Source organism: Notothenia rossii (assembly GCF_949606895.1).
Source record: "Notothenia rossii genome assembly, contig: scaffold_534, whole genome shotgun sequence".
Taxonomy (NCBI): domain Eukaryota; kingdom Metazoa; phylum Chordata; class Actinopteri; order Perciformes; family Nototheniidae; genus Notothenia; species Notothenia rossii.
The window spans coordinates 1-13491 of NW_027640148.1; the positions used below are offsets into that span (position 1 = coordinate 1).

At 37.6% G+C, this 13491-nt stretch overlaps 3 protein-coding genes across 3 annotated transcripts; 2 read left to right on the forward strand and 1 right to left on the reverse strand.

Annotated features, from left to right (window-relative positions):
• The first annotated feature begins 517 nt into the window (after nucleotides 1–517).
• LOC307027030 (pleckstrin homology domain-containing family G member 4B-like) lies at nucleotides 518–6401 on the forward strand. Its single transcript, XM_079695211.1, is given in 8 exon segments — nucleotides 518–763; nucleotides 977–1147; nucleotides 1239–1416; nucleotides 1496–1572; nucleotides 1574–1613; nucleotides 1977–2255; nucleotides 3382–3614; nucleotides 6025–6401. Coding segments are annotated over 8 exon segments (1206 nt in total). The 5' UTR covers nucleotides 518–541; the 3' UTR covers nucleotides 6031–6401.
• A 392-nt stretch (nucleotides 6402–6793) lies between these two features.
• LOC307027031 (uncharacterized protein) lies at nucleotides 6794–9696 on the reverse strand. The gene is made up of 6 exons (XM_079695212.1): nucleotides 9691–9696; nucleotides 8765–8942; nucleotides 7446–7565; nucleotides 7275–7331; nucleotides 7084–7191; nucleotides 6794–6994 (listed from the first exon to the last, which is right to left on the reverse strand). Exons 2-6 carry the CDS (start codon nucleotides 8927–8929, stop codon nucleotides 6890–6892), a joined length of 555 nt encoding a protein of 184 aa, XP_079551338.1. The 5' UTR covers nucleotides 8930–8942; nucleotides 9691–9696; the 3' UTR covers nucleotides 6794–6889.
• A 438-nt stretch (nucleotides 9697–10134) lies between these two features.
• Nucleotides 10135–12402, forward strand: LOC307027033 (uncharacterized protein). The gene is made up of 7 exons (XM_079695214.1): nucleotides 10135–10239; nucleotides 10322–10487; nucleotides 10613–10705; nucleotides 11030–11086; nucleotides 11555–11659; nucleotides 11753–11869; nucleotides 11963–12402. Exons 2-7 carry the CDS (start codon nucleotides 10326–10328, stop codon nucleotides 11990–11992), a joined length of 564 nt encoding a protein of 187 aa, XP_079551340.1. The 5' UTR covers nucleotides 10135–10239; nucleotides 10322–10325; the 3' UTR covers nucleotides 11993–12402.
• Nucleotides 12403–13491: the final 1089 nt, after the last annotated feature.

The window sequence follows — 13491 nt, forward strand, 5'->3', positions numbered from 1 at the left end:
GAAATGCCCAAAAATACGTTTGAGTTTGACAAAAATGATCTCAGCTCAAGATCATACCTCCTTGTTGTTTTCACTGTTTTCTATGCTTTTGAGTTTCGACAGAGTGTTAAAATGTCATAGTAAAGTCTAGCAGAGAGCACCTAAACATTGATTTTTTTAGAGTGAAAATTGTAACACATTTTATATTTATTTGTATCTCTTCTTAGCTTAACTACATATCACAATGTTGTATTGATCATGTTTATGGGATTCTTATATAAAGGTTTATTTGTGTGATGTGTTGATGATGAAGCTGATGAATATATTTTGTTGGATTTTTAAATGTAGAAATATTGAAAACAATAGCAATATAGACAAAAAAATGTAGTATTGGTCATGTCTAAAAACTTTTAACACAGGTACTAAACAAGAAGAAACAATAATTGACCTTCAGTTTGCAAATATTTTAACATTTGCATAAGTAGCCCATACTAAAAACAACAGTTCGTAGTAAGAGCAGTGAAACCACGATGATAATCCTGAGTGTTTCTCCCTCCAGAACATGCAGATGGAGCTCGGGGACAAGATGGACTTGGCCTCCTACCTGCTGAAGCCCATCCAGAGGATGAGTAAATACGCTCTGCTGCTGAAGGACCTGATCAAGGAGTGCAGTCAGTCCCAGGAGCAGGAGCTGAGCGACCTCCGCACCGCAGAGGAGATGGTCAAGTTTCAGCTTCGCCATGGCAACGACCTGCTGGCCATGGATGCCATTCGTGGTTGTGATGTAAGTAGAAAACACATGTACTGCTATGAAGGATATGTTGATGTCAGCAGAAAGAGCCAAACACTACTTAAGTTTATTATAAGACACTTTGACAAGAACTATTTTTAAATTGGAGGTCATCTTGTTATTCACGCAGCACAGTGAAGTCAGCCTCCCACCAGGATCTGTATTGTTCCTCTCTGACGCATGCTATCGGCCCTGTTTCCTCTCCAGGTGAACCTGAAAGAGCAGGGTCAACTCCGCTGCCAGGACGAGTTCATAGTCTGGTGTGGACGGAGGAAATACCTCCGCCACGTCTTCTTGTTTGAAGACCTTATTCTCTTCAGCAAGACCAAGAAGATCGAAGGAGGATATGACTTCTACATCTATAAACAGTCTTTCAAAGTAAGACTTTATTTGGGTTCTGTTAGCAGTTTCTTCAGTGTGTACAATAACAAAACATTTAACAGTGTTTTTTCTATTCTTTTCTTTTTAGACAGCAGAGATAGGTATGACTGAAAATGTTGGCGACAGCGGCCTACGCTTTGAGATTTGGTTCCGTCGGAGGAAGTCCCAGGACACGTTCATCCTGCAGGCCAGCTCTGCAGAGGTCAAGGCTGTGTGGACCGCCATCATAGGGAAGATCCTGTGGAGGCAGGCGCTCAGGAACAGAGGTGTGTGTAACTGTAATGATCATCTTTATCCCACGGAACACAAAGATCTGGTCACTAAAGTATTCACTCTCGATTGTAGAGTTGCGTATGCAGGAGATGGTTTCCATGGGGATTGGAAGCAAGCCTTTTATGGACATCAAGCCAAGTGATGCAGCTAATCAGCGACAGAGCCATCGACTATTTCATGAAGGGGTCAGGTGAGCTTGAAAACGGGTTGTCTTTTCTCTCAATCGTCAGTTTGATTGCACCGATGATTCACCCTGTAATCATGGAGATAGAAAACCACATATAATTGTCTCTTGCTTCCAAGTATTTTAATGCAGGTAGTATTATGAGAGTTCACAAACCAGATGTAATCTAATCCATACTGATTTGAATTCATTACCACCGCAGTAAATCGTTTTACATTACTCTTCTTTCATGGCTCACTAGAGATGCTGTAAAAACGTATTCCTCCCGTAATTACCCTCATTAACAACCACAGGAATGTTCATAGATTCCCGTCACTTGTCATCACCACCCCTATGATCTCACAGCTCCCTCTCTGTCTCCACCAACAGAGTCCAGGACCAGGGCCTCCATCGCGGTGTCTTCGTTTGAACACGCCACTTCCTTCAAGAGACCTCACTCCACCATCTCCAACAGCAGCACCTCCTCCTCCAGCAGCCAGTCGTCCTCCTCTCTGCTGGGCCCGCTCAACCTCCATCTCTACTCCTCACCCTCTCACCCGCACACACACCCACACCTGGTGACCAGCGTTCCCTCCTTTGCCCAGTGGCCCTACGACTGCATAGAGGAAGACGAGCTGGAGCAGGATAGCGGGAGCCAGCCCTCCATGAGTGAGTGGCTGTGTTACCGCTGTTGAACCCAGAGGAATCATTGTTTTCTGTTAAGACAGTAATAACTTTCTTTATTATACAGAAACATTCTGGGTGCAAACATACACAAAGAGGGCTTTCAATACTACATTTCTGCTTTCTCCTGCTTTTCAGTTTTTACCCCTGAAAGTATTCTCTGAGCTTTTAATTTAACACCAATCTAATTTAATTAAAACTGCTCAGTATCGTCTCACAGTAGAAAATGCAATAACTCTTGATGTGTGAGGACATAAACTCTGGGTAAAACAGTGTAAGTAGATCTGATCATAAAACCTTTTTAAGGACTCTTCAACCCACACACGGCCTGTAAAAGGTATTTATGTGTTCAGGTTTAACTGTCTTACAGCACTGAATCAAAGTAGGGCTATCTTTAACTAAAAAAAGACTCTTTTAAGTTAAAATTAAAAGATCTCTTCAAAGTGATTTAAGGTTATTTACAAATACACAATAGTTATTTGCACAAGTATTCACTAACCCAGTCTGTTTTTACCGTATGTAACAAATAGCTTCACAGAGAAAGTAAAGATAAGCACAAAAACAAAAAGCTATATAAAAAACAGATATATAAACTCTATCTGTAAGATGTGTACAGGGGATTACTGCCTGTCGGTGTCTTCTTTGCTGCTACCACTAGGAGTTGCCAAAGTCTAAACATTTCGAATGCTGCACATAAGAGCTTCAAGAGCAATCGGAGATACAGGGTCCCGCGATTCTCTAAAGTCAGACTGAAGCACTCCTTTGTGCATCAGTCGATCCTCACAGTAAATAAGGAGCTGAATCCCACGTCAAAGGCACGCTAAAGGGATGGAACATGGTTTCTCACTGATTGTGCTGTTATGTTAAATGTTTTGTTTTTTTTATGTATTGTGTCTTGATATTTGTCTATGTTGATGTTACACATGGAGCTGCTGTGATGCAAGCCACATTTCAGACTGGATCTGACCATTAAAGTATTATCGTATCGTATATAAAAGCCAACTCACTGACCTTCTTTAAACTCTCACCTCAGTAAGAAATGAAAAGGGAGTTTGTGTTGCTTTATCCACTACTGCAGTATTCATGTATTGTCTCTGTGTGTTGTGTGCAGTCACTGAGAGCTCAGAGACATCGTCCCAGTGTCCCTCCAGTAACAGTGTGACCAGGCTGAGCACCCTCACCATCCCCGAGCACCCCAGCCTCAGCATGGACTCCTTCAACAACAACAACAACGAGACTCCCCCTTTCCTGTGCTCCTCCAGCCCTCCCTCCTCCATCGCCTCTCCTTCCATATTCCAGAAAGAGGATGACCTCCAACCCCAGGGCACCAAGTTCATCACAGCAGTGAGTGTTTGAATACCATCATCATCATCATCATCATCATCTATCATGTTGTTTCCTGCGAGTGCATTTTGTAAAGTACAGAATTAGATCAAGCGTAGCTGCGGTGACACCCAGTTATATTTGATGTCTCAATCTTAAGTAATGTATTTGAAGATTAAGCCTACCTTTTTATATAGATATATGAACACTTCATCCCACAACATCTGTTTGTATTTTTCTACTATTCAATTCAGCGTTTGAAAAACGTGAGTCGGTTCAGGGACAGTAGGAGAACTTAAATTGTTCAGTTATTTTAAAAGAGATGTACTCTTCTTGATTGTACCTTAAACTCTTTAAATGTAAACCATAGCCTACTATATTTGTACTTATTGATTTTTTGATTATTTTCAAATTGAACCTTCATCTCTTATAATGGAAAGGTCCGCCCAAAATGTAAGTTATATCCACTTTGGAACTTAGAAAGAATAAATGATGATCAGAAACATTTTAGCATCATGTGGATTATTCGCCTAAAGAAGCCATAAGCCAGTATTTTAAACTCTGCTTATAACTCTTATTTTGCTATGATGGTCAAATAAAAAAATCTTTGATGACGTTGAGCCTGCACTGATATCTGTTCATACAAAGAGGTTTATCATTCATTTCTCCCACTTTCTGTGTAAGCTTTAAACCAGACCTGTAATCAAATATGTAACTCTGAACATAAATGTGTACATTTTGCAGATATTATTATTCTCCTTCATTCACACATTAATCTGAATGGGGACCTTTTATTCTGATATACTGTCTTTTCATAAACAGCTATTTATCTTAAAATTGAACAAACTACGCAAGACGAGACTGACTGGCATATTGTAACCGATGTTGGAGGCATTTCAATTAATGGGTATATTTTGGTTTAGATTTTAGACCTTAACTGGTAGTGGAATATTTGAAGCGTTAGTTTCCCTCACCACCTTTTTGCTGTTCTGTTTTTACCAGAGCACGACCTCTCATATAGCTGTAGGCCTCTCCACTGTGGTCTGACTCAGAGCTGAGGGGGTTAGCTCAGTAAGTAACCGGTGTCACCAGAGCGGACATCTGTGTTCCCTCACAGCCTCATTAACAACTGTGAGGAACCCGCCCGCTACTAATCTGTGTGAAAACATGCTTCTGCTGCCTGGGTTGTGCTGCATGGCAGTGTGTCCTGAGGGTCAGAGGGATCCCCCCGATGGGTGGTTTGTTTTGGAAACTCCTGCCTCTTTCTCATCCTCTCTTTTCCTTCTGCATCCGTTTGACATGATGGTGACATTTGTGTTGAGAGTTTTATGTTTGTTTGAACACACGCATGCTCTGTTACCTTTTTGTTTTGGGGCTTTGGAATGCATTCATGCTTTTTTTTATTTTTTATCTGCATAATTTAAATTAGTTTCTAATGTTAAGCTTTTATTGTATTTAATTCAAAAGCAGAAACTATACACTAAAATAATTAATACATCAAATATTACAATGCAAATATCAGCATTACAATTAATGACCTGGAGTTTGTAGGAAATGCCTGAACAGCATTATCTGTAATTACTTTAAGAGAATTCATGTGGAATAAATACATGGAAAATAGTGTTGCCTTTTGTTGTAGGATGTAAATGTCAATAAGGCCCTCAAAATCTAAATGTATTATTTTATTATAGCACATATTTATATATTGCTTTAAATGTATGATCAACTTAACATGTAGGATCCAAAAGTAGACCTAAATACGTATGGGACTCTTAACAATGTTGACGTTAAAAAAAACAGCTGTGTTTGATCCTTTTCATATTTTGGAAAGGTTTAAGCATTTATTTATTTTATTTTTAATGCATTAAGATATGCTTCAACTAAAGAAAATCCCTGCTGCATATTTTACATGTGTTACTTTTTAATAAACATTGTGCTCCATTCACTGGTCAAAGTAATTAGTCAGTGTCATTCCCTCTCATCATAAAAACCTCAGCTTAAAGTCATATCAATGTTGTTGAATTAAACATTTTAAATAAATAGGAATAAACTAATTTAAATATTATTATTGTTATTTTTTGGAATGTTGTATCAAGTAAAATCTTTGACCAAAGTAGTATGTGTTTTGAAAAAGGTTTAGATTTTTTTTTGTAATGCATTTAGATATGCTTCTGCTCCATACAGTGGTGTGGTCATTTGTCAACATCATTTAAATTGTAAATAGCACGGTAATCTATTCATAAACATTTCAGTTTAAAGTCATATCCATGTTATGGACTCAAACAGTTTAAATAAGTAGGAAAAACCTTAAATGAATATTATAATGTGTTCTTAATCGTGCATGTTGTCTCAAGTAAAATCGTTCAGTCCATAATATGTATACTAAATGTTTTTCTAAATCTTTTTTCTTGTGGTTTCATTTTCTCTGTAGCTGTGAAGTCTTCAGACTGAATACTACTGACGTCTCAGCGGTTTATCAGGACAAAGAGATGGAGACGAGAGGAGTCCAGCTTCAAAGCACTACGCCTTTAATGGATGAAGCTCAACTATTTCATTGTAATTCTCTGTATATTGGATATTTTGACACATAGTATACAATACCATGATGGTACTTCTGTGGTCTGTACATTTGTTTTAAAAAGACTAGTTAAGAATCAATGTTTATATTGTAGATGAGTTTTTTTATGTGTTTTACAAAAAAAAATAGCAGGCAGATCAATCTGTTTAACTGTCATGTTTCTTTTATTTTGTTGCCAGTCCTGTGTTATGAAAAGTTTGTACAGGTGATTAAAATGTTCAAAAACATAATGTTTTGTTTCTGTCTTTACCCCAGTTAAGCCTGACACGTTATTGCATATTTCCTACTCACATATCCTATAGATTCTGTGAAGGCAGCTGGAAGTGTGAGCGCACTGAAAAAACCCACCTTGCAGATATATCCACTGATAATGAAGCACGAGCGTCAAACCACACACACAGACCCTTGCAGATAGACCAATCCTACCGTTACACACAGAGACGCAGGAGGATGAGGAGGGTTTTTTTCTTCACATGAGAGTAGGTGACATTCATTGACCACAATTATTGTGTCCTCGTGTAAGTGAGACATCAGAAGCAGACCACAGCCCCTTGCTCCAATACAGGCAACAGAACAGAAAGCCACACAGTATGTACAAAACAAAACAAAAAAACTCTGCTAATACAGTGGCCTACATTTTATTCAGCACTAATATACAACCTTCTTGTCCTATCCAAATAGTTGATTTGAATTAGGAAGTTCTCAAATGTCTTCTTCTTCAGCTTGATGTTGATTTGGCCCGTTTCTCTTTAGAGAACCAGATGCAAAGGATTGTAGAGAGTAAGACCTCGAGTGCCAACACACAAAGTTCCAGCACCTCCATCTAGAAACATCAAGATAATAAAGTGTTATATCGGCGAATAAATGGAAATATCAGTGTTTCATTTAGTTATATTCTTTACATGGTCTTACCCTCAGATGCTTATCATGTTCTGTTCTCCAGAGAGCCAGGTCCACACTTATCAGACCAGCTGAAATCACGGCTACAATAATACAGCCCGAGTTAACCATGAGGGACACCTGGATCAGAAGACATACGTTATTTGACTGTAACTGCTTAGCTTTAAATGTTGCATATTTAGCCTGTACTGAGTTGTACTCACAGGTAGCAATTCTGGATATTTGAAAATCATGTTGGAAACAACTCCAGCAATGATGAACTGAAGGAGAAGAAGGCACATTTGTAAGTAATTCAACAAGACCGTACAGTTGCATCTGATGTACTTCTTGCTGCAGGATGTGTATCATTTGTCAAGTTAGAACAAGACACTTACAAGGGCTCCGGTCAGGTGTGAAAGTCTGAACAGATTGATCAGAGACTCCTGCATCTCTTGGGTTACTGCAAAAACAATTCCAACTCCAACACTCAGCAGACCGCTCACCATCTGCAGAGACTGAAATGGAAACAGATTAACATTTCATATCATGTATTCATGACAATGCGTGTAAATGTTTAAAGGTTAACACAGAAAGTAATCACAAAAAGGTTCCCAAAATATATCTAAATCATCATAATATATATAAACAATCTTATTTGCAGCGCCCGTTAAAACTATTGGACACATATTCACAGTACTATAAAGGTAGAATAATGTGAGCTTTAACACTCAAGATGTAGAAGACCACAAAACCCTCTACCCAGCATTTCCTGTTGCTGCTGGCCTGCACAATGGGTACAAAGTATTTTGGACATCCTCTTTAACTGAAACTGTTATCTGTTTGTGATGTCTTTCATGAACTGTTTTTATAAACGTTGATACATTTTTAGAACATGAAAACACATTCACGGTGACAACTGAGAAAAAGATTGTGATCACTAATGCTTGGACTTTGCATATAAAGGATTAATACAAAGTAGAAGTGTGTGAAATACACGATCTTCTTTTTTTCTACGATTATACAGAACATTTTCCCACACACTTCAATGTTTACTGAATAGACCCCAAAACTATGTTGACGCAAATCATGTTTCATATCTTTCTAAGTGAAGACACTCTTTAAGAAAGCCATTTGTAGTGTTATATTTTTGCACTGTTATGTAGACTGTCACCTGCTCATAGTGTCCAACAATTGCAGAGTTTGTAGTTTCCTGGAGCAAAACATTTAGCCCCGCATGTCTGAGAGACGGTAATGTGCAAAGGAGCACAAGAACACTTTTCAAAGAATCTACCTTTTTTTTTTACCTTCCGTAAATTGCCCATGAGTCACTTTTTGAAGCTATGCGGTAATACAAGGTTACAAAAATAACGGTTGCAACCATAATGCCAGCAAAATGTACGCTTACATGCAGTTTTTTAAGTGTTTAACTTTAATCCAATCATTTGCACCATGCTGTCAGCGCCATTCAAACAAACACGTGATACTGTTTAGGGTCTTCGGTCTTAGACATACAGTTAAAATAAAAAGGGGGTCAATGGACACAATACCATCAAATTCCTACAATAATAAGGGTTAGTAAAACAAAGTATACAACACCATATGCCACAAGAAGTTTAGTCAACACCTCTCTGACACAATGTCAAAAACAGTTAAAGAGTATGGCATTCTCAAAGGATTTGTATTGGCATTGTATCTTTTATTTGTTCAGTCTTACCCCCAAAACGCCAGGTTTTTTCTGCAGCAGGTCATGCAGCGGCCCCTTGTTGTCCGGTAGGAGCTCTGAAGCTTGGTACTTTCGCACCATCGGCGGCTCTCTCGGGCGTCTGCCTTGGGTCCCTTCATTCTCATCGATGTCCATGTCCACATCGGCACAGGCCATGGTGCTATCTGACCTGGAGGGAGGAAGGTTTTTTGTGTCTAGTAATATAATTAATCCAAAATCATTATGTGTTCATTCATATTTTTTGTGAATACAGCCTCCTTTATGCGACCGACGATTGAGTCTTTAAAAAGGACACAACGAGAGCAAAATAATAGTAACAACTTTACATTGTAAGGCCATACGGTCATGTGATAAATTGTAAACATGTGAGATTCATAACGGTTGCTGACACTGAGGTGATGACTGAAATGATCTTAGAGACTGATTTTGCAGTGTTGTTGTTGTAATACCTGATCGTTCAAATTTTAATATCTTTCTTTATTAAATTGAGTTTAGATGTCATAATAGTGATATATTTCACTCAAATATTCCAATGAATCATCGCCACACATAACAGCTTTAAATAAGTAATGGAACTCAACAGCTAAACAATTAAACGAGTAAATTATAACAACAATATTAAAAAGGTATTATTTATATTATAACTATATAAGGTAGTATATATTGCAGGGCTTTTGCAGCTCCCAAAAATCCTATACTCAAATACTTGCAGAATAATAGCAGATTTGTAATGTTAACAGTTTACATTTCACAAAAACATCCGATCTATAGAAAAGCCTTTAAAAAGAAGTATAGCCTACAAATGAAGATCTTACCAAGTGTGGCTTTAGAAGTAGCTATGTGACACTCTCTGTCTGTGCCTCTCTGTTTAAGCTTGATTTTCACTTCCCTGCAAATACTTTGAAAGATGAGGTCACCTTACGCCTTGACTTCCTCGCTCTGACAGAGACAGGTCTCTCCAATTTCATATTGTTCTGCCCTTTAGTACCTCAGCGCCATAAGCTGTAATTTAATGAAAGAGTATTTCCCTTTTCTATATTAATGAACATACATAAGTCAAATACCCAGCTTTGACTGTTTTAAATGCTTCTCAAATCATGCACGCGAACAGTGTGTGTGCGTGTGTGTGTGCGTGTGTGTGTGTGTGTGTGTGTGTGTGTGTGCGTGTGTGTGTGTGTGTCTGTGTGCGCGCGCGCGCGCGCGTGTGTGTGTGTGTGTGTGTCTGTGTGTGTGTGTGTGTGTGTGTGTGTGTGTGTGTGTGTGTGTGTGTGTGTGTGTGTGTGTGTGTGTGTGTGTGTGTGTGTGTGTGTGTGTGTGTGAGAATGTGAGTGTGTGAGTGAGAAAGAGCGAAAAACAGAACAGAGTGAGAGCCACAGACAATTGGCGTGGCAGGTCATTTCCTTGTCAAACTTATTTGAGAAAGCAGAGAATTCAGGTCTGAATCAAGATAAGAGAAGGGTGAAAAGGTAAGTTACTGAAAACCTCTAATGCAGATCACCACGGTGACAAAAACAGTTTTGACATGTGTTGCTTTGATCTTGTCTACAGGACAATGAAGAAGACATTTCAATGCGATGAGTCCATGATCATTACCATTCCCATCGGGAGTCTGAGGGACGCCAGAGAGGGGCAACTGATGCCGGAGAAGTTTCACTGTGTTTACAAAGATCACTTCAAGGTCTTTGTTGTGAAAGGGAAACCTAAACCTCTTGGGGTAAGTTGACTTGTTTTACACAGGAATTCTTGATCACAAAAGATTTCATAGTTTTATATTCACATTTCAACCTAAACACAAAACATGCATGATTGTAATGCGGTATTGTGTTGTTTTTTTGTCAGGCAGCCCAGGCCATCGCTGGTGTGTTCATTCTCGCGCTCGGGTTGGTTTACCCAGAAAGCTTTACCCAGTTCTACACCCTACCAAGTGTTTTGGTAAATACAATTGCAAAACTACAATTATTCCCAATTCACTACTATATGTACCTTAGAACTTTAGATTAATTAAAGAATACAAATAAAAACGTTTCCTTTGCTATCTACTCAATCGTTCGAAGAGGACACTATATAACTGCAGATGTTCTTGTACTTCCTTTTGCTTTCTACCACATTTTAACTTCCCCCCTAAATAATAATATATATATAAAATAACATTTGTTCTTATTGTTTCTTATTTTTTTCTTGTAATCTGTTGCTATTCCACATTATTCAATAGTATATGTTGTGTATAATAATTTGCACTTTTCATCAATATCTTAGTTTTTGGTCTGTGGTATGCTGTCCTATGCAGCTGGTCACTTTCCAAACATGCAAGTGGTAAGTTTTGAATAATTATTAAGTATTTTGTCCACTTGTCCACTCCAATCGTTGAATTATCCTCTAAAAATGAAGGCATGTATAGAGCGGGTGCAATATTCTAGATATACATTTGCAATGCTTCTTTAGGATGTTAAGTTTCTGACGTGTTTTGTCCAAACTTTTGCTTCATTTGCTTTATTTTTGTAAACAAGTTAAACAGGATTTATTTCAGTTAAATGTAGGTTTGTTAATCCAAACCCACATTTTTATCTTTTGAATATGAAATATGGCCGTGCAGATTGCTTTTGAAAACATGAATTCCAAAGGATTTTCTTTGTAGAAGTGGATGAAAAATGGAAAAAGGTTTTAATTATGTGTTTGAAAAAATGTACAGCTTGTCTGATTCGGCTTTTTTATTTATGAAATGTTTTGTTCCTCATTATTTTCGGTAACACCTACATTATTATGTATTTTTTTGTTTTCCAGACAAAGCTGTCGTTCTCCCTGAACATCATCAGCTTCTTCTGGTGTATTGCGGCAGTTATTCTCTGCAGTGTTACTTTTCCTGTTTGGTTAGGCACACATGCGAATGTAAGGGAAAACAACATTCATATTTTGTAAGTAACCTCTCTGAAATACAGATGTGTACTAACTTCCGCCTCTGTACCAACCTCCTTTATACAGATCTATCAAGGCATCAAGGGACTGATTTTGACTCTGCTGGGCGTTGAAATGTTAACATCCCTCTTCTTGATCTACTGGTTGAGTCAGGCTGTATGCAGACATCATTTCAACACGCTGGTATGTCATTTTCATTAGAAACACTGCAAACCGCATACTGTCAGATGAACAAGATTAAATGTTACTAAAAATGGCGATTCTCTTTTTCCACAGCCCACAATACTGCTAAAACAAGGAGATTAAAATCTTCAAAAGCCAACAACTAACCGCCTGATAACATGGTATTTATATATTCCGTATAGTATAACAAATATATAAAAGCCTCTTCAGTGTCATACAATGGGAAATTACTCAAACCGCAGATAGCATGTGAATGAGCAACTTCTTTGATATAGATCACGTTTATTTTGTTCGTGTCCATGCACCTGGTTATTTTTTATTGTAACATCATTTTATAACAGAAGGCCATCGATCAAATAAAAGTACTGGTGTTATAAACTTCCTTTGATTTCTACCTTTTGTAGTAGTTGTGTTTCGACGAGTTGATATGATATTTGAAAACGTCTGGATTTGTAATCTTTATTTGCTATTGTTCTGTTTTGCAAGTCACTTCGCAAAATTATTTTGGGGATAATAAAGCTGATTATTTTGTTTGTTCTTCCTTTATTTGTCTTCTACAACACATTGCTTTAAACCAGATAACAGCTCAAATAACTTCTTGGTTTTAAGATCATAAACATACATGAATAACCCCAAAATAATGAATATACATTTTGAATTTTTCAGATATTTCTTTTAATTCGTTTTGTTGTTTGAACATTTGATTTGCTGTGAAATATTCCATTAATTTGAGAATTTATAATCAAATGGTGGAACTAGTGAGGGCATATACTGTAACAGTGTGAACCTATAGAGCAACACCTTTTCTACATGGTAAATAATATATGTAATGTTAATATTAATAAAAATAGGGAACAATAAAACAATTTGTATACGCTTAGATCTGTAACACACACACACACACACACACACACACACACACACACACACACACACACACACACACACACACACACACACACACACACACACACAAACACACACACACACACACACACACACACACACACACACGCACTGTTTCCTTACCATTACATTGCATTTAGCTGACGTATTTATCCAAAGCGACTTACAATAAGTGCAAACTTGAAGAAAACAGAATCATATAAGTACATCAGGTTTCATAGAGCTAAAAAATGTCAAGTGCTATTCAACTAAGCCAGTCCTTTGTTAGTATTAAAGTGCTTTGTTAGTCATTTTATTGCTCTAAGTGAAGTCGAAAGAGATGAGTTTTTAGTCTACGCCGGAAGATGTGTAAGCTCATTCCACCATTTTGGAGCGAGGATAGCAAACCAACGTGTTTTTACCTTACCTTACACTCTTTTTGTTTTTGCCTATAATGAAGTAATAGCTGTGATACTATCATCATTGTTAGCAGCACTGCTACTAATACACTTCTATTATGATGGCATTTGTTTATTCTTTATTATTATTATTGTACTGTTTAATTTTTTATTTAACTTCTTGGCTGTTGTTTTTCATTTATTTAAGCTCAGCCCTCAAAAAACCTCCGAAAAAAAATACATGTAAAAAATAATAACAAATAATTGTCATGCACAACCCAAAACATTATGTAACAAACTCAAGGGAATGGATCCTTATCAACTAAGTAGGGTTATCGA